The sequence below is a fragment of the Notolabrus celidotus genome, chromosome 5, assembly GCF_009762535.1.
Source record: "Notolabrus celidotus isolate fNotCel1 chromosome 5, fNotCel1.pri, whole genome shotgun sequence".
NCBI lineage: Eukaryota > Metazoa > Chordata > Actinopteri > Labriformes > Labridae > Notolabrus > Notolabrus celidotus.
The window spans coordinates 13,877,540-13,902,026 of record NC_048276.1 but is presented as its reverse complement, the minus strand read 5'-3'; the positions used below and the strand labels follow the sequence as shown (position 1 = coordinate 13,902,026).

Sequence of the window (24,487 nt, the reverse complement as noted above, 5' to 3'; positions counted from 1 at the left end):
TTCTGGCCCGGACACTGCGTAATCTCCTTCCTGATGGCAACAGGCTAAAGATGCTTTAGGAGTTTGAAATTGGTTTGTCTACATCAAAAATAAGGAAGTTTCTTTTGTATTCAATCAACCTTTATTTATACTCGAGAGATCATTGAGGGGCAACCCTCATTTACAATGATATCGAGTCATTTACAGTGACATTTAAAAAACAAACACAAACAAGGCATCAAGAGTATCAAAGTCATCAAATAAGATATTTTTCTTTTTGATTTGGATATAAAAACAATTAAAAGATCAAATAAAATAATACAAATAAAAGGAGGTGTTGGGGATTGACTATAAAAGCTCTAATATAGGAATGGCCGGTGGTCAAAATGATACAGTAAATATCAATAGGCATATAATTTATCATAATAAGCCTTACAGCATATATCTGTGCTGTTCACAAACTCATTTGTAATTTTGATTTTAAAATCCCTGAGGCATAATAATAACACCCAATCCAAAGGGGAGTTTAATCAACAAAAGGCATCTGTTGACCCTCATGAAGAAATCAGAGTGCAAAGATCATGATATAGCTCAGTTTGAAAACACTTTAAATGTAATAAATGTTCAAGTATTGCTGCTCAGTATTTCTACAGTTAACCTGGACAAAAGAAATAACAGCTGTTTACACATTTATAGGTTTTTTTGGACAGGTCCTTTCCGAGACACCTCATTCCCAGAGAACCCGGCGGAGACTTCGCATTTGAATCCATGGCTGACCAAAACTTCCCTCAGGACCTTGAATCTGCATTCATCCTGAAAGATGAATCACAGGCTACTCAAGTGTGGCCACGAGTCATACTGGATTATATGAGGCAGCAGTTACGGTTCAGAGGCAGGACAAAGAAAAGCACCAAAAAGAACAGATTCAGACATTTACTGGATAACCGAGTTGACACAATGTAATGTGAAAGTTTCGACTATTAAATAATTTTTCCATTTACCACTCTTGTTGTGACTTGTGTTTGTGCTCTTTAACATGACCACTTATCTGCTTTGCACAAGTAAATCCTACATACTGTACATACACACTAAAGCAACGTTTTTAGTTCACACTATGGGGTGTGATGTGAACGCAGCACTGAGCATTCATAGCCCATCTTTAAGCAGTAGTTGTGTACAAATGTGTGTTTATGATTGCCCAGTAGAGATTTGATACAAATGTGATATATATGCTGTAAGAGGAGGAATGACAAAGACTTAAACATGAGTGTGATTTATGTTCATTTCATTACGAAAATCACTCAATCTTTCAATCTAATACTTAATCTCTGGTGTGACCTCAGTTCAGCTGTCTGGAGAAACACTAAAACAGTTTTTCAAACTAAAAAGAACGACAGACTTGGACAGCTTGACTTGTGCATTTTTGAAAAGAGAGAGTACTCTCGATTTTGTTCCTATCACTTATAATGAAGTCGATCATCAAAGGGATCTCCAGTAAAAGAGGAATGATAACATCAATTTATTTTAAGTCTTCAAACGTAGGGTTACGAGTATTGTTTAACCATTCTTAAAAAAATGAGCCAATCATTTCACCTATGCTGTAAAAATGAAAACAGATGTTTCAACAGTTAAACCCTTTTTTTTCTCTAATATTTCGTTCCTTATCTTCTAATTTCAATTCGGCAAAATATACCTCTCCGTTTCTATAGCTGAGACTGGTTGAGTTGTATAGTAGAAGGTCTTAACTTGAATGAAAATTAAACAAAATTATCTGTGACTTATATTACATCCTGAAAGACCTCACTTAGATATTTAAAAAATAAATACTGGAAATGAATGTCTCTTTATGAGTGTGCCAATTGGTTTCCCAATGTTTCCAAATATTCCACATGTTATAGTGTACTTTGAGAAAAAGTCAATCATAAAGATTAAGATCAAACATATGCACTATTTCTGTTTGATGGCTGGGTGCAGATATAAAAACCTTTAGGTCAACACCCTGTGTCACATAGAACAAAATTCTGCACATAGAACAGAATATGTTAAGGTATCTCCTCATCCATTAATTGTCACCACCACTGTCACCTCCCGATCTATGTAGCCTGCTACAATTTTCACCAGCCACGTAAAACACACATTTAGCCAACCTGATCCTGCTGAAAATCCCCAAAACACATTCAGTCATCGGTCAGTCATCATTTCAGTCTGCTGTGCCCACAGACTAGAACTCTGAAACGGCTCTTAATTAAGGATCTTTTGTAGCCGTACATTTTACCTTTACCTGTTACATTTAACTTTGCAAAAAATAATGGTTTGTGTGTTGAAAACCCTTTTACGTACAGTGTTTTTATGAGAAGCCTTATAATTGCCCAATTCTGTGCATTTATTCTGTTACAAAACCATTCTTACTTTTGTTTAGTATTTTAATCAATTATTTCACAAATTAACAAAAAACTGCAAACATATCCACAGAACAGAACCTGAACCAAACTCAAGCAAACTGAACCAGAACCAACTCAAGCAAACAGAACCAGAACCAAACTCAAGCAAACAGAACCAGAACCAAACTCAAGCAAACAGAACCAAAACCAAACTCAAGCAAACAGAACCAAAACCAAACTCAAGCAAACAGAACCAAAACCAAACTCAAGTAAACATTATCAATGTCCTCAGTGCAGGTTGGCATTGAGAAAAATCTGATATTTTATGCAGTGTATGGTATTTGCCCTGTCTTCGAGAAGAATCTCTCATGAAGGAACAGATGAAGCCATGATACACAGCCTCCCCTTCATTACCTGTATCCTATATCCTCACGTGTGATTGGCCGCATGGCCGGCATGCTGACCAATCAAAACAAAGTTCTGCTGTGAGCAGAGCTGGGGCTGAAAACTGAGAGAGCTAAGCAGCGAAAGGAAAAAAAATGGGAGCCATCTCTTCTGATTCACTATAAAGCATCGGCTCTCAAAGCCGCAGCTTTTGATCATGACACATCACCATTAGTGATGGGAAGTTCGGCTCTTTTCAGAGAGACGGCTCTTTTGACTCGGTTCCCAATGAAGAGCCGGCTAGGATCTTTTGTAGCCGTACATTTTACCTTAACTTTGCAAAAAATAATGGTTTGTGTGTTGAAAACCCTAATAATAATAATAATAATAATAATAATAATAATAATAATAATAATAATAATAATAATAGTAATTAATAATTAATAATTAATAATTAATAATTAATAATTAATAAATAAAATAATAATAATAATAATAATAATAGTAATAATTTAAATAATAATAATAATAGTTATAATGATATTAATCGCAAAAATAAAAAATATTACAACAATAATACTAACAATATTATTATTGTTATTATTATTGTTTATCATTATCTGTCTCCATGTTTGAAATTTGACCATCACACTGGATGGAGAAATAAGAACAGCACCGTCACTTCTCACCACTTGGTGGCAGCAGCGAGCCGTTCTGTTGTTTGCCTGCGTCACAATGAAACATCAAGAAGAAGAGCGGGCAGCGGAAGACGGCGAGGAGAACATAAAGGCTAAAAAATCAAAGGTACATGTTTACAAGCTCATACTTTTTCCACACATTGTTATGAATAAAAGGAGAGTTGTCTTCCTCCGTGTCGAATAAGAGCAGAGTCTCTGAAGACGAACAGACACGTTGAAGTGTTGGTTAGCTTAAGCATGATAGCATAGTTAGCTAGAAAGTAGCAAACTCTTAAACAACCTACAATGTTTTTACTACACGAAATGGTGCTGCTATAATCAGCTGATATTGATAAGCGTCTATTATCTAAATCGAAACAGCTATTATCATTTTTAATCGTCGTTTTAATGAAATACTCTGCTTAACCGGCTACTTTTTGTCAGGCCATCCGCTCTGTTAGCAGGGTCGTCCTCACGCCTTCAGTGTTCTAATGTCGTACTTGCTTAATCCTGCTGTAGCTGCATTCTTTCACTTTTCTTGTAGTGTGGATAAAGGTGCCAGAAATCTAATATGTTGTTTTTGCAAAGCCAAATGACCTGACTGTGCTCAAAACCAGGTGATCTTAAATCCTACCATATCTTGTTCATACCTGCCAACATTGGACTGTGATAAAAAGGGAGATTTACTGGAGTATGGTAAAATCAGCCTATAAAACCCCATCAATATATGACCCTAAACTGCAGATTAACACATTTAATAAACGGATATGTAAGTCAAATACTTTAAATGTATCTTAATTTCAAGGTTTGCAGTAAAATATTGCAATGAAAACATAAAACATTTAAAAATTCCATGTCTTATAAATATGACAAAATTCATAAACATGTTGAAGAGTGAGAGTAGAGTGAGCCACTGCAGCGAGGAGTAACACACACATATATTCCAGGTAGAGTGGTTTATTGTGTTGACACCATATTTTGATGTTAATACCATTTTAATATTATAATGGGAACATGACTCTACATATCCATGTGCTTTTTAAAGTCATTTATCTAGGTCCTTTAAATCATATTATTTATTACCTACAGCTAAATGTTATCTGACCTACAGTAACCTCTGCATCTTCAGCCTCTGCTGCTTTCTGCTCTTTATGTAAAGAAGGAAGAGATTTCCTCTGCATCTCCACTTGAGGTTATCAGGTAGAGTTTAGTGTTTAATAACTTCACCTGTGATAATGTGATACTTACACACTTAGTTACTTAAGTTAGCTAGCAAGAACAGGGTTAACCCACTTTAATGAGGGATGGATCAAATCTTTAAACAGTGCAGAAGTTTGTTGAACTCCTAACAATTCATCTAATGAACACTTCAGCTACCGGTGTCACAGATCTGCCTGTCTTTAGTACCTGTGTCTCTGTGTTCACCTGCTGTCAGAAACAATCTCATGCATCGTCCTCTGAATCAAACCATCTACAGGGAGAGGAGAGTGGACATTTTTTGGGGTTTGAATACAAGGGTAGAGGACTTCTTGAAAAAGAAGTTGAGGGTCACTCATTTGATTGACATCAACGTGAAATAGGGAGAAATTGGGAGTGTTGGCAGGTCTGCTTGACTTATATTTGCTTTTCTCTGATCATGCAGATGGGGGACAGTGATGATGAGTATGATCGCAGGAGGAGGGACAAGTTCAGACGGGAGAGAAGTGACTACGACCGTTCGAGAGAGAGAGAGGACAGACGCAGGGATGACTGGAATGACAGGTGAGAAAGAAAAGGAAGCTGCTGAAGAGAACCCTCTCAGAAGCAGGATTCAACTAAACCATTGCAGCTACCTGATCCCCAACAAACCTGTATAGTGAACTAAATGATAGCTCAATACAATTCTGAATTTAGAGACTTTGATGAAGCTTAGTTCGCCATTTATTCATTACTGTTCTCTCAAATTTCAGGGAGTGGGACCGAGGTAGAGAACGTCGTAGCAGAGGAGAGTATCGAGATTATGACAGAGGTCGCAGAGAGAGATTCACCCCACCCCGGCATGACATGAGTCCGCAACAAAAACGCATGAGAAGAGACTGGTGAGATGATCAGTTCCACTAACACACCAGTGCAGTTTGTGTACACTGTTGCTTTAAATTCTTTATCTGTCCCTCGCAGGGATGACCACGGGGGAGACCCTTACCGTGGGGGGTACGACTTGGGTTACGGTGGTGGAGGAGGGCCAAGCTATGGTCCTCCACAGCACTGGGGCCATCCTGACATGCACCTCATGCAGCCTCATCATGGTATCCCCATTCAGGCAAGGTAAGAGGTGACATCAGAGTGGAGAGGGTGTGAGTTGTCAATTCTAAGCGTTTCTTTAATGATACATTTTTTACTTTTATGTTTAAGAAACATAAATGTAACCAATGAAACTTAAATTAAAGAAAATAAACAATCACAGGTACAATTAATCAGTTTGTCCTCTGTTTGTTTATCACACATTGAATGCATAGAACTTAAAAATGTTTTCTCACTTGTCCTCCAGGCTGGGAAACATCCATGACATGGATTTAGGCCCTCCCCCTCCGATAATGAAGAGCTTTAAGGAGTTCCTTATTTCCCTGGATGACTCCGTGGACGAGACTGAGGCAGTCAAACGCTACAATGAGTACAAGATTGACTTCCGCCGACAGCAGATGCAGGACTTCTTTTTGGCTCATAAAGATGAGGAGTGGTACGAACTCAGTTGCTTTACCTACCCACAGACCATTCATGAATATTTGTACTTAGTAATATAGTTGCTCATTAGTCTATATTTTCATTTAGCAGAATTTTAATCTATTGATCGTAGTCTCCAAATTTGCGTAGTTCCTATTTTTTGGCTTAAATGCATCATGATTATATTTTCTTAGGATAGAATTGCTTTTTCAAATACCAGTCTAATAGTTTGGGCCTGGTCCCATGGAGGGTGTCCAGAGGGGGGAAAGGTTAGCTTGACATTAAAAAAGACAATAACACATTTTCTTGTATTGAATTATTAAACTGTATGATAGATCTTAGAGGTTTTAGATGACCTGAAGGCAGTAGCACAATGTACTGGGACCAGGCCCACTCTCATGATTTCCTCATGACTTTTTGTTACAGTACTTATATTTTCTTAAGTAGGAAAATCAACCCAAGTCAAAGCATGTATTACCGTTTTCTTCAACTTTGGTCCATCGGTGTTGATCAAACCACATCCTGACATGAAGTGACTCAAAAGAAACCGTACTACATTTTGTGCTGTGAATTGGCAACAAAAGACTAAATTCTGATAGAGTAATTTTGTAATTGCACAAGGCTTTGATTTGTTTGGGTTGATTTTCTCTCCCTTGTTTGCAGTTTTTTACCCTCTGCAAAATGCAAATTTGTTTAATGCCTGTTAATGCTTATTGCACTTACTCCACAGGTATCATGCAATGTTGTTTTGCTTGATATAACCAATTCCCCCCTTCATTCCCACTACTACAAGGAGAAAAAAAGTGGAGCGCATCAGCAAGAATCGGTTTTAGACAGCAAGGGCATGCACTGCGCACAATGCAGTTGCTCTTAGACACACAGTACCAGGGATTTTAGATAGACAGTGAAGTAAACCTCTGCGCGTGGAGTTTTTTTTTTCTTCTTTTATGCTTTTTCTACACAATTTTCCTTTTTATTTGGATCAAATCGAATCCAAAAACCCGAATTTGTGTGTGTACAGACACCATTGGGGTGAAGTGGAGCGCATTTTCACAGAAGAGACCCCCCCCTCTCTGTATTTATTTGTTAATAAACTGGCAGAACGAAAGGTAACTGTAGCCCACTCAATGATCAACATTTTTGATGTGAAATCTTGAATGTGAATGCTTAGTTTCAGAATCTTTCTGTTGTGTTTTTCTCTGATTTTTGGGGAGTTAATTTCTCACATTACATTAATGTGCAATAATTAGCCACAAGAGTCAGACATCGCATACACTAAAAGACCAAACACAACAAATAGGTCAAATAAAACACTGCACTCATGATCTACAACACAGCAGTCTGTTCAACTACTTTGATTAATTCACTCAATTTGGTATTTTTTAACTTTTCCAAACTAAACCACCTGGGTTATAATTGTTAATTGTATAGAGAAATTATAATGTTCGTATACATCATATTTCTCAGTGCCATTTTGACACCACACTTGCAACATTGACGTATAATAAGTATCTGTTGTCTAACTTTTTCATCCCGTTCATCCCAACCCCCCTTCATTCCCTCCCCACGTTAAATGGACTCCGGACACAGGTTCAGGTCCAAGTATCACCCAGATGAGGCCAGCAGACTGAAGGCAGAGGCTCAGGGCTCCCTGCACAACCGCCTTAATGTCTTCACGTTCCTGATGGAGAACAGCTGGTTTGATAGTGTCTCCCTGGACATTGAGCAGACCCCGGCCATCATCAAGGTTCTGGATGCAGGTAAAAAAAAAAAGAAGAATGGTCGTGATAAGTGGAGTTTTGATTCTTAAGAGTTATGTAATGAATACTGTTTGGTATCCAAGAAAATACTTTTGGGCGCCGTTTGTAAAGTTGTGCACACCGAAAATAACAACAGCATTTCTCCTCATTTAGCTCCAAAACTTGTTAAAAATGTAGTTCATTTTTAAAAGTCACTTTTTATCACATTTAGAGGAATATTTGTGATCTTCTTCATATTTAATTTTGTTGTGAAAAGTATATTTAGTTAAAATCATTTTTAAAATACAAATGCTAAATCTAAATCTAAATGTTCAACGTTAAATTTAAACGTTAAATATTAAATATTAAATGTTAAATATAAATGTTAAATATAAATGTTAAATATGAATATTATGATTCCCACTGCTGCCTAGCGGAAATACCAAAATAAAAGCATCATAAATCAATCAATCAATCAATCAGACTTTATAAAGCACTTTTCATACAATGATATTGTAACACAAAGTGTTGTACATAAAAACAACTTAAAATAGAATAAATTAAGAAAAAGATCCCAGCCCTGACCCCAAACCCACCCCACAATCCTAAGGTGTTAAGAACACAATATATGCAACAATAGTAATAAGAACAATAAAAATAAAATAAATAAATAAAATAAAAAAGAAGTTTCTAAACAAACTGAGGAAACACTCTCATAATATCTTAATGAGGAAACACTGGAGGTAAAATAAGATGTTAAAACTCAAAACAGGAAATTAAAATCACCAAAGTAAAATACATTTCTAAGATAATAAAAGACTGAAATATTAAGCCATTAAAATAACTTAAGATGCTAGACTTAGAATAAATAAATAAGTACATAAATAAAGTAGAATAAAAGTGACTAAATTTGAAATAGATAAAGCAATACAGACTTGGCAATAGCAACTTAGCTTGTCCGTAGACTGGATCTAGAAGTCTCTGAGCGTTTAAACCCCTTTTGTGGCCTCCAAAACTGCCTATCCAGCATTTTTACGGCGAGTGGTCCGGCTATAACCCGTAGTAGTCAGTACTGACAGACTATGATTTGGATGTCTGCATCGCTTTATGATGTTTTTATTTTGGTATTTCCGCTAGGCGGCAGTGTGAATTTGCATATCACCTAAATATTTAGGATCGCGGAGCAACATTTAACATTTAGATTTAATATTTAGATTTAACATTTAGATTTAACATTTAGATTTAACGTTGAACATTTAGATTTATTTTTAACATTTAAATTTAGCATTTATATTTATATTTAATATTTATATTTATATTTAACATTTGGATTTAACAATGATTTTAACTTAATATACTATTCACAACAAAATTAAATATGAAGATCACAAATATTCCTCTAAATGTGATTTAAAAAAGGGACTTAAAAATTCACTCTACATTGTTATGACGTTTTGGAGCTCAATGTGGAGAAACGTTGCTGTTTTTTTCAGTGTGCATAACTTTACAAACGGCGCCCCATAAAAGACACTGTCATCTGTGTCGAGTGTAAAACCAGATTTTATCTTGATCACCTTCAGCTGTGATTAAGATGGAGGGGGGGACAGATCACGATCTTCGCATCCTGGACTTGCCATCCGAAGAGGAGGAGGAGAGGGAGAGGGAGAGAGAGAGGGAGAGGGAGAAGTCGGCATCCGTCTCAGGGGGCGCTGAACCTCCCAAGAGAGACGACCCAAAAACCCAGGACAGTGATCGCAAACCTTCAGTAGAGAAAGACAAGAATGAGAAAGTATGATTTCTTCTCCGTCAGTCAGAGATCAGTGGTCCAGATTTCTTTGTGCTCTGCTGATGACAGTAATTTTATCCACAGGAGGAGAGTGACTCTGCCAGCACAGAGAGAGCTGCTGCAGCAGAAGGGGAGGATGTGAAAGAGGAGGCAGAGAAAGAAACTGCCAAAGACGAAATGCCTGAACCAAAGAAAGTGAGTCAGGGAATTTTTTTTGTAACAAGAGGCAGAAGTGTACCAACAAGCTCTTATTGTTGTTTTTGCGTTCATCATTAGGCAAGAAGAAAGAGGAAGCGCAGTGGAGACAGTGACGACGAAGGCAGCGCCTCCGAGAGTGACTCTGACTCTGATTCAGACTCAAACTCTAACTGCTCTGATAAACCTGTGAAGAAGGAAGAGGTGGAAGAAAAGGATGAAGAGGAGGAAGAAGAGGGTGAAGGTAAGGGCATTTATAATCTCTCTGTAATTATTCTCAGAAAGCCTTTTTTTCCTCCACTCACTCGCTCTCCCAAACCTAACTGTGCAGAGGAGAAACTAAAGGAGAACGCAGAAGAGGACAAGAAAGAAGAAAAGAAGGCCAAAGACGACTCCCCCAGACCGCGGCCTCTCCACAGGACCTGCTCTCTGTTCATGAGGAGCATTGCTCCCTCCATTTCCAAGGCTGAGATCATTGCTGTGAGTTGAGCAGAGTTGATCGTTTAGGAGATTTAGAATCACTGACAGATTTATTGAAAGCTGTTGAAATAAAATGTCTCATTTCCTTCTCAGCTCTGTCGGCGATACCCTGGCTTTTTGCGTGTTTGCTTATCTGACCCCCATCCAGAGCGCAGGTAGGTTAAGAAAACCAAACTTTCATTTATATCACAGCGACGCTCAGACTGATACAAAGTAACGCCTCTGTGAAAGGAGACAAATTAAAAAACGATATGCTTAAACAGGAGGTATATGATGAAAAGTCCAGACTCCAGGTGTAGCGTGTTTGCTATTTCTTCCAACCACAAGTTTTACATAGGTGCAGAGTCCGTCTTCCATACTCTCAATAATTTCTTTGCGATCAACATTGCAAACAAAACGGCCTTTTTATCATACTGCGAGGGATAAGCAGCTTTTAGCTCAAAGGATGACTGTAAGTGTTTGAGGCCCCAGAGAAAGAAGTAAACAACAATTTTCTGGTAGGTTGAAAATTTACGTGACAGGTCAAACATGCAGGAATGTGATATATTACTGGTTGTAAACTTACCCCTATGACAGATAGCTGAAATGTTGGTGTGAACTCTGGAATTTTACCCTTGAGTAACAAGAGTCTTGGAGTTCAACAGAGTTCTAGGAGTTTTAAATTGTGAGAGCTTGTTTTTGTCTTTAAGTTCTACATTCAAGTCCTGGTGTGTTCAGAGGAGCTATGTTATATCACATCTGTTTAAGAGCATCACATTTCTTAATTGTCCCCAAATAAGACAATCATTTCAGAATTTTGATGTTAGGCAAGTGCCTTCTGACCTAGCCTCACATTGGTAGATATCTCGTCAAAATTATGGAGCACTCATTGATAAATAGGTTCCCTTTTATTACACATATATTTATTTATGTAAGTGAAAAAAGCTTTGTTGCTAAAGTTCTGTACAAGATGATAATTTTTGACAAATTAAACAAGGAAAACTGTTTTATTTCATATTTTTTAAATGAATTATTTATACTCTCTTCATACCTTGCTCTTGCAGGTTTTTCAGACGTTGCTGGGTGACATTTGACCGCAGTGTCAATATCAAGGAGGTGTGCTGGAACCTTCAGAATATCAGGGTAAGTGTGTTGGTCTTGGCTTTTGACACTTCAGTTTTTTTTGCGGATCCATATATGCAACACATGTAGGCTAGGATTGGATAAACTTAAAAGAAAACAAACAAACAACATGAGATAAACAGAAACCACAAGGCAGTCTACACTGTCACACGAGTAGGATGTTCCTTTTTTAGATTTCAAGAAAGTCAAAAGAAATTCCTGTAATTGAGTACCTGCTTCTACAGTGACATCATATATTGCTCTGTGTTACAGCCCTTGGCAAATGATGAGACGTAGAGCTCAACTGGTGCAATATATTTATTTTCCTTCAGTACGCACCGTGAAACTAAAAGCAAAAAAACAAAGAACATTTCAATTCATAATATCACCCACACAATAACGTTTCCCATACAAAAATAGACTAACTTCCATTTAAACCAGACATACCTCGCTTCACCTACCAAGGGTTCAAAACATTCATAAGCTTGGAGAACCATTTTGACCACGGACCACTACGAAGCCTCCCGACTGCACACACGCCACTCGCACCAATCATGGCTGCTGCTCAGCTGCTGATCAGCTGTGATCCTCTGATCAGCTGGCTGCGCGAAGATGCCGCCGTACATTTAAATTCCAGAGCAGTTCTGGGGTACCAGCTTTCGACCCAGAACATTTAACATTTGATTTTAACTGCATTTAATGGGTATTGCTGGCCACTTACACTCTGAATAAATAAGAAAAGAACAGCAATAATATGATGAAATAACAATAGATAGAAAATATACAAACGCAGCACAAACACACATTATGTGTTTAATTAATAAAAGCTTTCAAAAGGGTCATGAAGTGTTTTTTAACTGTTGTATTTTTGTAACCATTCACATTAAAATGCACAACACCATGTTGTTAACGGTATTTTCCCTCTTTTCATTTGATTTTTATCATCATGAAATCAATGGTCGTTGTAATAAGGGAGTCCGAGCTGCATTGAAAGCTTGTGTTTAAAAGAAATGCTTCAAAGCTTATCTAAACATGTTGGACTCTGGGGAGTCTTGGATGGTTATTGCACCTGTCTTTATTACTTGTATGATCTGCTAAATAGCAGTAGAGGCCATTAAAGCGTGTTTTACTCTCTACCCTTCACAGCTGAGAGACTGTGAACTGGCACCAGGGGTGAACAGGGACCTGGCCCGGAGGGTGCGTAATGTTAATGGCATCACCCAGCACAAGCAGGTGCTCCGCAACGACATCAAGCTGGCTGCCAAGCTCATCCACGCCCTTGATGAGAAAGGAGACCTCTGGAGCAACAAGTTCCGAGAGGAGGGGCAGAGCGCTGAGGTACACAGCTGATTTGTTCTGTGGTGTTTTGTTAAATTCACAAGCGAGTGTTTTTAATTATCTTACTGGGAGTTTTTCATCTATGCCTTGTTTGTGGTTTCCTTAGTTACCAGCTCAGAACCCCATCCTGAAGAACATCACAGATTACCTGATAGAGGAGGTGAGTGCTGAGGAGGAGGAGCTGCTGGGCTCCGGAAGTGGGATGGACCCTGAGGAGGGCGCCAAGGAGGGAAACCCTACCGAGACCACCGTGGAGAGGGACGAGAAACTCGCTAAGGTTTCACTTTTTCACTCCTGATTATTAATACACATTTCCATGCTTCACAATTCCTTATCAAATAAATCCATATGTCACATTTGATGTTATTATTTGGTGTCCCTGAGATACTTTGTCTTTACGTTTCTCAATATCTCCATCCTTAGGTTTTGGATCGTCTGCTCTTGTACCTGCGTATTGTGCATTCAATTGACTACTACAACACCTGCGAATACCCCAGTGAAGATGAAATGCCGAATCGCTGTGGTATGATCCATGTACGGGGACCCATCCCTCCCAACCGCATCGCACATGGAGAAGGTCAGTGTGTGTTTGCCGTCTCTGTGCCTGTGACAGAAAGGCGTGTGTCAGGATGAGTGGAAGTAAACAAGGATTTCTTACAGCAGTAGCTTTGGTGCAGAGATGTTTACCTAAAAGATGTGTGGAACAAGTGGGGGGGACACATTTTCATCCTGACACTCCTCTGCCTTGATGCCAATGTTGAGTGCATAAAAAGCTAACTACATCATACGTACAATCTTTTTTACGCCTGCCATACCTTCCTGGTCATCTCCAAACAGTGCAACAATGGCAGAAGATGGTGGAGGAGAAGCTGAGTCCTTTGTTTGGTCTGAAAGAAATCCTGTCTGAGGATGAGGCGTCGAAGATGGGCCGCAAGGATCCTGAAGAGGAGGTGGAGAAGTTTGTGTCTGCAAACACTCAGGAGCTGGGAAAGGACAAATGGCTCTGCCCGCTTAGTGGGAAGAAATTCAAAGTGAGTGTGTGAGAAGTATGCATTAGTCCATAACTATCTGGTGCCCAAAGGAAAGAGAATACTTACACTACCTTTTATTGCTTTCATTGGTGTTTTTTTGTCTTCTTACAGTTGCTGTGATGTTATCATAATTTGTTAATTCTCATGTTTCCTTTCAATGTCCCGTTATTTTTAAGGGTCCAGAGTTTGTACGCAAGCACATCCTGAACAAACATGGGGACAAAATTGAAGAAGTGAAAAAGGAAGTGGCGTTTTTTAACAATTTTCTGATGGACGCAAAGAGACCGTCGCTACCAGAGATGAAACTTCCTCCTCATCCAGGCCCAGGTTCAGATCTACATTCTCTCCAGTGAAAGCAGAAATTGAAAGAATCTTTATTTCTTTATAAAGTGAACTTCTATTCTCTGGTCCTACAGGTTTGCTTTCTCCCAGCATGCCGTTTCCTCCTCAAGGGCCTCAGGGTCCAATGGGCTTCGGTCAGCCTCGCCCTCCTCTGATGGGTTACGGAGGTGTGTTTTCTTACTTTCCTCTACTACGTGGTATCAGTTTAATACATTCCATTGTCATGTGTACACTTTTATTTTGGTTGTAGACATTAACATGCCATACAAGACTGCAGGCAAAAGTGGCCCAAATCAGATTTTTTTGGGGTCAATGACCAGGTCAGTCTTTTTAGAGGCAGTGTGAACACTCAAATCTGACCCGAATCAGATTTTTTCAAATCCGATTTAGACCACTTCCATATGTGGTCCTGAATCAGATACAGATCTGATTTTTTCAATGCGACCTAAGTGTGAACAGCCATGGATTTGATGCGCATTTGATACTTTCATGTCACTTTATAGCGACGCACGTCACAATTCTGAGCGGCAGTAGCCTTGCAAAAATGGAGGATAGCCACGATGGAGCAAGTCAATTGAGAGTCCTGCCGAAGGAGTCTTGGGGAGAGCCGCTGACAGATGTAATTGAAAGTTGCCCACGATATCTGGAAGTTTTGAATAAACTCTGTCTCTGTGAAACTATTAACGTCGCAGACCCACCACTCCTGACTCCGTGTCCGCATCCACATAGACCTTTTAATCGTATTTGCAGCCACAGCTCCGCAAAAAAACGAAACAAGCAACTTGGCTCTCTTATACTTAATACTTGACCTCCTCCAAACCTGGTCATTCATTCTCTGGCTCCCACTGAACAAAAACTTTGTAACAAAGGTGAAAATGCTGACTTCCTCCATGTTTACGTTTGTGAAACAGCTGCATGTGACGTCATTGTTACTGTTTTTGTGCATGCGGGGCAGTTCGAAGCCACAAACAGTTCACACTGGAATCGGATACAGGTCACATTATAAATGGTAATGTGAACAGGCAAACAAAAAATCAGATCTGAGCAAAAAAATCTGAATTGAGCATTAAGCCTTACAGTGTGAATGTAGCCTAACTGATGGAGGAACATGCATCAGCTCTACATAGAAAGCTGTGTTTAAAAATAAAGGTGCAAATGTTGAGAGCTTCTCTGTCACTTGTTTTGTACGTCAAGAGTTTTCATTCATTTTTTTTTTTTCAGCTGTAATCAGAGTATATTGATTTTTAGTCACTTCTTCAACAGGTGGTCCCCCTTACCCTCCTAACCAATACGGGGGAGGAGGAGGAGGAGGAGGAGGAGGAGGAGGAGGTGGTGGTGGTGGTGGTGGTGGTGGAGGTGGAGGTGGTGGAGGAGGAGGGGGAGGAGGAAGAGGCAATTATGACAACTTCCGCGGACAAGGTGGCTACCTGGGAAAGCCACGCAACATCAGGTGAGACCACTGTACGTTTAATCCTTAATTTCTCTTTATTTTCTGCTCTTAAAGAATTTTGGACCTCTCTTTTTATGATCATTTTCACTCTTCTCTTCCTGGGTTTTCTTTTTCCTTCTGGTGCCTTTAACCATCTAAGAATGTCACGAGGAGACCCACGCAACATCATTGAGTATCGTGACCTGGATGCACCAGATGACATGGACTTCTTTTAAAAAGTTCGCTCCCAGACTTCACTCTTGACCGGTGTTGTGTTGTGCTTTTTTTTTTTGTTGTAGTGACTAGAGTATTTCTTTTCTTTAATATTTGATGTAATTAATGTGAAACTAGAACAAAACTTCTGATGTAAACTGGTTCCTCAATAAAGTTGTGATCTAACTAAATTGTTTCATGGTTGTAGAGTGAATCGACATTGTGTGACGATTGCAGATCAGAGCAGCTGAAAATACTACTAAAAAAAAAATCAACCTGGAAGACTGGAACAGGACTAGAACTGGGGGAATTCATCACATGCTCAGATATTCTTGTAAAGGTTTGCACTAAACACAGCTTGAAATGGACTCAAAGTTTGAAATACTTAGTACATTCAGAAAAAATATTTTGTCAGTTGACTTTGTGTTCTCAAAGCCCGTGCTTGAGACTATACCAATGCTTCTAAAACTGTGGGGATGACACGGCTAAGTAAAAACAATACATCCAGTTCTGCAATGCTAACTAGACTAACCATGTGTTTAGTTTAGATTAGTTTATTTATTATTCATTGTGTCATGCACCGAAAAGGTGTGCAGCCCATAAGGACTTAAAAGACACTACAAGAACAAAACAAAATAGGAGCAACCACATATGAAGAAAAAGGAAAAAGAAGAGCAGTTACAATAATGCACATGTCCAGCAATGACCTAAAGTAATTAAAAAGCATAGTGGTACGACAACTAAATCAGACAGTGTGCTCCTATGCTGCTGAACAGCATTTAACACAAACTGATATATGTGAACAGCCAGGTAGGAGTGGGTTATGTACTGGTTTAAATAGTCATTTGTGTCACATTCTGCAATGATGTGGAATTTTACAGTCATCAGTGGTTTGAACATGTTTCGGTTTCAACACGCACACTTTGGTTTGAGTGCACACATGACAGAGATTTACCCCCCTCATCACCAATGCAGTTCTTTACCTGCGTGGTAACATTAAAAATAGTATTGTAGCAGAGTAATTTGACAGACTATGTAGAAAATATTTTCATCTACCTGCAGAAAGAGTTTGGGAACCACTGGGCTGGATTAAGGTGTAGGACTTAAAATAGATGTGTTGAGTTGTCGCCCTCTAGTGGCTAGATTATTTAACTATATGTCTGAGTAGAAAACTGCAGAAGCTGTGCAGCACTGCAAGAAAATTTCTGCATTTTTCTTTTTTACAAAGATTTAGCAATCCCAGCATGTTCAAATACTCCAAATAGTAGTGATACATCAAAGTTTTAATCCAGAGGTTGGTCCTGGTACTAAAGGTGAAAAGCAGAGCTGCACATGCTTTAATATATTTTCTACAAAAGCCATAAAAATACACCAGCAGGAATAATTCTAGCAAGCAGACAAACACTTTTTGACATAGACAATAATTTATTTGTTTCATGTTTCCTATTATTGTTCCTCAATATTGCGTATATGAAATGCGCAAATAATGAAGTTGTCTCAATTACAAAAGTTAAGACAAACATGGCATAGCATCAAAGTTGTCACAGTTTGATAATTAAAGGCACATATTCATGTTAGATATTTTCAAAAACAGACTGGTCTTACAATATGAAGAAACCCCCCCCATCCTACACCCAACAGGATTAAGCATTGTATAAGCTCAAGTTCACCACATCAGTTCACAGAAAAAGCAACATGTAAAAACAGGTAAACAGTTTGTTTCACTCTAAATGATCTGGAGCTTGTGACTCTCAGAAAGTCCACAGCTGACTTTATGTTCATGGAATAACTTGGACAGAGCCTCCATGTAGAGTTTATGATAGTGGTTGACCTCCTCGTCAGTAGGCGTGACACGCTTTGGCACTGAGATTGGACTTCCCACTATAAAAGGAGCAAAGTGTTAGAATGAAATTGGTCCAGACCAGTGAGTAGTGTTTGTTCACAGAATAATGAAACGCTCACCGACAGTGGTGACTGGACTCTTGTAGGGTATGATCGCCATGCGCTCGCCAACAAACAGACACGGGGCGAAACCCATAATCTTTTTAAACAAATCCTGTAACCTCCGACCCAGACTGCCATCTGAGAAAATCACCTGCCGAAAGAGCTCGTTTTCCCCGAAGGAGAAAACCGGCACTAGATCAGCCCTGTGGAGCATCAACACAGATTAATGTGTCTGAGTGTGTATATGTGTGAGAGGCTCTTTGCCCCATGTGGGTACAATGACAACCACTGATAAGCAATATTTTCTCTTTGTTTTAAGGAGTGTACTCACCCAAACTCCAGGGCCACTCTGACAAATCCCTTTCTCTGCTTCATGACCACTGTGTTGATTCCAGGAGAGGATGCCAGAGACTCAGCAGCACCCCCTATAACAATCACCACTGCATTTCCTTTGCCACTCTGCGAGAGGAGGTGGGCAAGGCTGGGCTTGCTGACTGGACACAAACCTGAAAGTAAGACAGTAATGAGTAAGTCTACTAATGCAGGATTTGGTTTGCAAGAAATTAAACGGGATGTCTTTAATATTTAAACATTCAAAATCTTACTCCATCATAAAAAAGATACTTCATACTTCCAACCAGCTCATCACTTCACATTCCACTAAATCACCAACTACATTTTTGCTCTAACAGTCATTTACATATACTTCCTAAAGGTTGAGTTGTCATATCTTGTTGTCAGTCTTAAAGTTGTTATAAATACCTGCACACATGATATACTCCCTGAAGAGAGGTAACCTGAAGAGTCCTGCTAGAATTGCCAGGGTGGCCTTCACTCCAGGAAACAGCTCGGTGAAGCCGCAGCTCTCTGTGCTGAAGCAGGAAAAGGCTCCAGCACTCATGATACCGTGTGGATGACACCCCAAGATGTAGTTCTTGTTTGGATTCAGCTCAGCTGTTTTCACCAACTGAGCAACAGCAACACAGAGAGAAGAGGGTTCAGTCACCAACGTTAGTCTCTGCTGATAAACATTAACACTTTTATGTAGAATAAGGTTATGGTATATTTAATAATAATAATTCATTTTATTTATAGGCGCCTTTCTGGACACCCAAGGTCACCTTACAACATAGCAGTAATAAAAGCAACACTCAACAGTAAATAAATACATACATTAGAATAAAGAATACAATACTAGAAAAATGAAAGGGGGAGGGGAAGTCATTCCAGTCCCAAGAGACAGATTAGAGTGAGTATGCTTGGTGGAAAAGGTGAGTTTTGAGGCGGGATTTGAAGGTGGTGGGAGAGGTGGAATTTTGTACGTCCAGGGGGAGAGAGTTCCGTAGGCGGGGGGCCGAGTGGCTGAAGGCTCTCGACCCCATGGTGGTCAAGCGAGCAGGTGGGAGGGTGAGTCGGATGGAAGAGGAGGACCTGAGACTACGGTTGAGTATTTTTTTATGGAGGAGGTCAATGAGGTATGATATAGTAAATATTTAGTCTTAGCATTCGATTGGAAGAACTGATCTGAGTGTGCTAACTGGAGGCCCCCATGATTTAATGCTTCTTATAAAGAATTTATCTTTCAAATGAATTAAAAACTCTGTAAATCCCTCAGTGACAAGTTCCTGGATTTTCAAATTTGTTTTAAAAAAAGACGTGAAATTTCAATAATTCTGTTTTCATTAACCTTGAAGTTTTAAATGTTGTGCTAATGCTTTGTGTACGTGTGTAAAATAAGATTATATGTTGTTAGGATGGGTGTATGGCCCTCCTGTAATTTATTGGCTCTACTTCAGTTTAAAAAAAAACAAAACCAGATGTGAAGCTGAGCTTACCTTGATTGGAAAGTAATCTCTCATGTGTTCCCAAACTTTCCACCTTCTCACGAATTGTGTCTTCATGCCCCCTGATGAAGACATGAGAAACTGTACAGAACTACAGTGCATACAGTCTGTACACAGCATCTACCTTACACAGATTGGCGAGGGATTCTGTTTTTGCCATCATACATAAAAATCCACCTTTGACTGCGTGTGTGTGTAGTGTCTGTGTGCGCGTGTGTGTAGTGTGTTCACCGTAGATAAGTGACAAAATAAAGTCAGACTTTAGTCAGTATTTACCAGTGGTAACCAACATGCAATATAGAATACAGACAGGGACTTCAGATGGCTGAAAGATGAACAGCCTTTCCGCCAGTGAATCAGCTCCACAACAAATTAACTATGATCGTATTTGTTGCAAAGTAAAATGAATGTTCCTGTCTTTATTAGAATGTTGAACTGTGGGTGACACTTTGCATGTACTGAATGTTGTGACTGTTTCATCACTTATCCAGAGAACACATGCACAAAGCTGATTTTTCATGTATACTAATTACATATTATTCTAATTGCATGCTAATGCTATGGTTATTTCTTCATCACTCATTCAGTAGGGGGAAACTACACATCATACTTGCAATTAGTTTAGAAATAATGTATATCATTCTTTTATAATGCATACTTAAAAGGATGTCATTTACCTCTTTCAGGGGTTTGCCAGTCAATCACCAGCCAAATGAAGTACAGAGTGGAGAGAGGCCACAGTGAGGTAAACATCAGGGACACCATCAAGATGCTGCAAGACACCCCTGGAGAAATTGTGCCAGGTCAGACGATGCCAAAGTCCATGTTTAGGGTTACAAGACATGTTTAACATCAGTTCATAAAGTATTATACATGATGTTGTTACAACGGCAAACATAATTTGACACACTTTCTAGTATAACTTTATATAAAGGAGTATTTTCAGATGGATCTTACCTAGGAATAGGAAAGACAGCACCCATTGCAGAACACCGATTACCTCTAAAAACTCCTTCCACTGAGTTTTTTCTTTGGTCATCCCTGCAACCTGGAGGCCATACCATCAATATACAGCAATCAAGTACATTTAAAACTGTGCTTTTAGTTCATGAAAGGTCATAGTTAGAATGGAAGCAGAGAAGACAACAGTTTGTTTATTTTTAAAAAATGATGATGAACGCCTTTGTGACGGATCAGATTGAATCAGTAATCAGCACTTCAGCTTGTGATCTTCCTTTGGGGAAGTCATGGACTTAAAAACTTGCAAAGCATGCAGCCTAGTGAAGTGACTTACTCATGAACAAGCTCACAGGCAAACTGAGGCAGTATGGTATTTTCATTTTACTCACAAAGAAAACAGAGTCAAGCTTGTACGACAGCAGAACACCTTAGGCTAAAAGTCATGAGCAATCAAACTATGAAACAGCTTTTAAGATCCCTTTTGATCACTTTACCTTGTTAAGAGTTTATTCCAAAGTTATTTGAATGGATGCAGATTGACCAGCTGAGGAAAAGCCCGACATGCAGGATGCACTTTGACCAGATCATGTAAAGCTGCTGATAACAAATCCACTCCCCCGATACTTTGACACACAAGCAAGCAATGTCAGAGATAAAACATGACAGAGGTTTATGGTTAGATAATTCATAGATACGATCTGTGTAGTGTCCTCGAGAGGATATTCAATGATCAGATCAGAGTTGTGTGTGGTGTGTCTCTTCAGCTCTTGGTCACTCTAATGGCCAACATGGTTACGTGCCATTTTGTTCAGCTGGTAGATCTCAACCTAACTGTTCCTCTTTCGTTATGCTTTAGCTGTGATGACATATACACTGTAGATTCGCCAGAAGAAAGTGACTCACTGCTTCCCTCAGTCTGGTATATTTAGATCAATTTTATTTGATCGTATTTAATCAAATTTATGTACTTTCACTTTGTTAAGTTACTGTTTGTTAAAGTTTAACACTTCCTGTAAATGTTTCACAATACACGCATCACTCTAAAAGTCCAGAGATTTTGCAACCTGAACCAGGGAAAGACTTATGGTATCAACAGCATGTTATTAATGATGTTGTGTGCTTACTGAGACATTCTTAAAACGGAGCCTTTATCAATATTCCATACAGCCATGTGATTTGTAGCTTTTAGTGATGCATGTGTCCACCATAAGTCCTGCACACATGCACAGGTGTTTCTAATAACTGGCTGATTAGATCTGTAGGTGAAATAAGCTGAGGTTGTGATGTGACCAAACTCTGCCAACCAGGTGCAACATAACGAACAGCTCAGTGAGGGAGATGTCAACCAAGGGCTTTTGATGCACGCCAACATACAACTGAGAGGATGGGTAATTAAGCAACCTAAATGAAAACACCTGTGCAGCTGAAACATGGACACAGAGGCACTTCAGTATTTTGCCCCAAATGACAGACAGGAGCAGTCAAAGCCTTGTGTCAGGTTCAATACTTATAAACAGAAAGAGTTTATAAGTAAAGCAGGATCCAAGTCTGGACTGTTGCTATTTATACCCTACACACACATTTTTTCTGCTCACTATGAACATCCTGAATTAATGGTAACATAATATGCACATTTTTGAGTTATACACAACACATTTCTTGGTTGCTGCTCTCTGCTGTGGATTTACAGGTCCAACCACATTTCCTTTGCAAGACAAACCAGCTCCCTCAAGCTACCCTCACTACGGTTTGAAAGAAAGTCGAATCAATCAATGGAACATTTGGATTGAACTTTTACCAAATGTCTTACCTGATGGCTGAGATGACCTCTCACAGTCATACTTTGACCTCTGCACATTGCTGCAACAGATCCACAGTCCAAAGATTGCTCTGATACAGATACTACACGTTTAGAGGTGTATGTGTGTTTCTCAGCAGAGAGCTCTCACTCCCAGTCTTTTCTTCTGTTGTTAAAAGTCGACGTTGCACTCTCAGCTGCCCTCACCTATACATCTCCTGTAGGCTTTAGTGGGCGTGTCTGCTCCACACACACCATGTGTTGGCTAGCTGGTCATGTGACACCTTACACCCACAAAAAGAAACCCACCTCAGTTAAAGCCTAGGCATACTTGGATTTTACTTTGAAAATACATTTTTAATATGATGTTGCCTTCCCCTGTACTTACCATTTTTTGCCCATGTTGTCATGAGAACCCATGAGGGCTTGCCCTACTTTACCTCTGTGGTACTTATGGCTTTATACTCCATGCTCGTTTATGTTTAATAGTATTTTATCCCTTGTTACATCACTGGGACGCTCCTAAATCAAATCAACTTTATTTATATAGCACTTTACACACAACACAGTTGATCCAAAGTGCTTTACAACAAAAAAAAGAGGAAAACAAAGAGAAAAAGAAATAAAAACACACAAACAGAGAAAGAGAGAGGGAACGTAGAGTGGTAAGAGAGCAATATAATTAAAAATTAAATTAACAATAATAACAACAGTTCATTTAAGAGGGAAGTTAAGATTAAAGGTGGTGAGTGTTCGGACTACAAGGAGAAGTTTATGTATTTCAATCTGTGGTGTAAAACTGTGGAACAGTCTCAACATGGAGCTAGAGCAATGTCAGAACATAAGCCAGTTCAAGAAGAGGTATAAAGAAAGGATTCTCATGAGGTACAAGGAGGAAGTGTTGACATTAACAAGGGTTTTACTTTTGATTGTCGGTGTAAATATGAAGATTTGACTTGTGGGAGTGCACTAGTATAATGCCAGATAATAGTGAATAAAGGGGTAGGATTAGATAAGTTTTAACTTCTTCCTACTCCTTTTCACACATGTAAAGTAAAATGTTTCTCAGCTTGCTAATGGAACTGATTGATTTTGTTTCTTTTGTCTAACTATTTCTTCTTTTCTACTTGTATGTTGTTTTTTCTGTTTTACTTCTACATGTTCAAAATGAAGACATTAAATCAAAAAATCAAAACCAGTAATGACAAAAAATACAAGTAACAGTGCAGTGAGTATCTGAGCCACATATGATATTCCATATGTGGCCATTGGCGTTTTGTTTCTGTGGGTATAGGCTTACTCTTGATAGATAAATGGGGTCTAGGTTTATCAAAGGTAAATAAAAACTCCCGCCACTTTATCAGGAACCCACGCGGACATTTAATGAGTGAGCTGCTCCTAAATATGAGCCGTGGAGGGACATTTCATTTCGCTCTGCTCATAACAGCCAGAGGAAGATATAACAGCTTCTCCTCGCAGCTGGACCAGAAATCAGTTGCTTTCCTATTTATTCTTCTTCTAAAAACAGCCACTGGTTTGATCTCAGGAAATCCTGCGTGAATATTAATGTGGTGGATGCAAATACACACAGCGAGGATGCCCAGCGCGTGAACCAGCACCGCGCGTTCATATCTGCGCATTTTTGTTTTGGCGTGTTTTTTTCCCCCTCTCGCGCTGAGCGTGGATGTGTCGCGGAGGTCGCATGCAGGATGCTTAATGGAAACCCACTAAAATAGAAAGGATGGCGTTTTACCGAGGTACATTTTGTAACGTCGCATTGAATTGCATCATGGGTTTCAATCAGATCTCACACCGGTCAGGCTACACCGAGCTGCTGCCTCGATAGTAGGTACAGTGCACTGTTTATCATAAAAATGGAAGACCTTTCACGTCAAAAAAAGGCGTCATTCCGGTGATATGCGTCTGAATTACTGATTTTTCATCTCCACGTCAATTGACACATCTGGGAAAGCGTTTTTTTCTTTCCCTCCCGTCTACCAAGACAGCTGTGTCATCAACAACCGGCGTGGTGTTGTTGTTGTCTGATTTTTACGAGCCTGGGCTTCTGGATATCGGCATAGTCTGCGCCAGCCATAGGCTACCCGCTTACAAAGGTAGGAATACACCTTCATTAATATCATGCTTTGCTCCATAAATCCCTGCATC

The 24,487-nt window shown here is 39.2% G+C and overlaps 3 protein-coding genes across 6 annotated transcripts in view; 2 read left to right on the top strand and 1 right to left on the bottom strand.

Moving 5' to 3' along the window:
* Positions 1-3,433: 3,433 nt before the first annotated feature.
* srrt (serrate RNA effector molecule homolog (Arabidopsis)) lies at positions 3,434-15,966 on the top strand. 2 transcript variants are annotated; one of them, XM_034684077.1, is made up of 20 exons: positions 3,434-3,548; positions 5,064-5,182; positions 5,371-5,499; positions 5,579-5,725; positions 5,949-6,137; positions 7,712-7,881; positions 9,441-9,649; positions 9,731-9,841; positions 9,923-10,085; positions 10,173-10,321; positions 10,415-10,476; positions 11,365-11,443; positions 12,569-12,760; positions 12,867-13,037; positions 13,184-13,337; positions 13,598-13,791; positions 13,968-14,118; positions 14,208-14,300; positions 15,397-15,583; positions 15,723-15,966. In XM_034684077.1, exons 1-20 carry the CDS (start codon positions 3,480-3,482, stop codon positions 15,796-15,798), a joined length of 2,814 nt encoding a protein of 937 aa, XP_034539968.1. In that variant the 5' UTR covers positions 3,434-3,479; the 3' UTR covers positions 15,799-15,966. The 2 variants fall into 2 exon arrangements, with proteins under 2 accessions (XP_034539968.1, XP_034539970.1); XM_034684079.1 differs by having other exon boundaries at positions 15,397-15,594.
* A 1,199-nt stretch (positions 15,967-17,165) lies between these two features.
* Positions 17,166-22,570, bottom strand: mogat3b (monoacylglycerol O-acyltransferase 3b). Of its 3 annotated transcripts, none has more exons than XM_034684067.1 (9): positions 22,334-22,569; positions 21,018-21,146; positions 20,521-20,611; positions 20,241-20,348; positions 19,555-19,625; positions 18,482-18,686; positions 18,051-18,225; positions 17,738-17,922; positions 17,166-17,656 (listed from the first exon to the last, which is right to left on the bottom strand). In XM_034684067.1, exons 3-9 carry the CDS (start codon positions 20,600-20,602, stop codon positions 17,502-17,504), a joined length of 981 nt encoding a protein of 326 aa, XP_034539958.1. In that variant the 5' UTR covers positions 20,603-20,611; positions 21,018-21,146; positions 22,334-22,569; the 3' UTR covers positions 17,166-17,501. The 3 variants fall into 3 exon arrangements, with proteins under 3 accessions (XP_034539958.1, XP_034539959.1, XP_034539957.1); XM_034684068.1 differs by lacking the exon at positions 22,334-22,569 and adding an exon at positions 21,648-21,667; XM_034684066.1 differs by lacking the exon at positions 21,018-21,146 and having other exon boundaries at positions 22,334-22,570.
* The window catches only part of LOC117813023 (neuronal tyrosine-phosphorylated phosphoinositide-3-kinase adapter 1), a 43,974-nt gene continuing 41,379 nt past the window's right edge, over positions 21,893-24,487 (top strand). Inside the window, exon 1 of the mRNA XM_034684064.1 lies at positions 21,893-21,911. Coding sequence (XP_034539955.1) covers positions 21,908-21,911 — 4 coding nt within the window. The 5' untranslated portion in view covers positions 21,893-21,907. The remainder of the gene's footprint in view (positions 21,912-24,487) is intronic.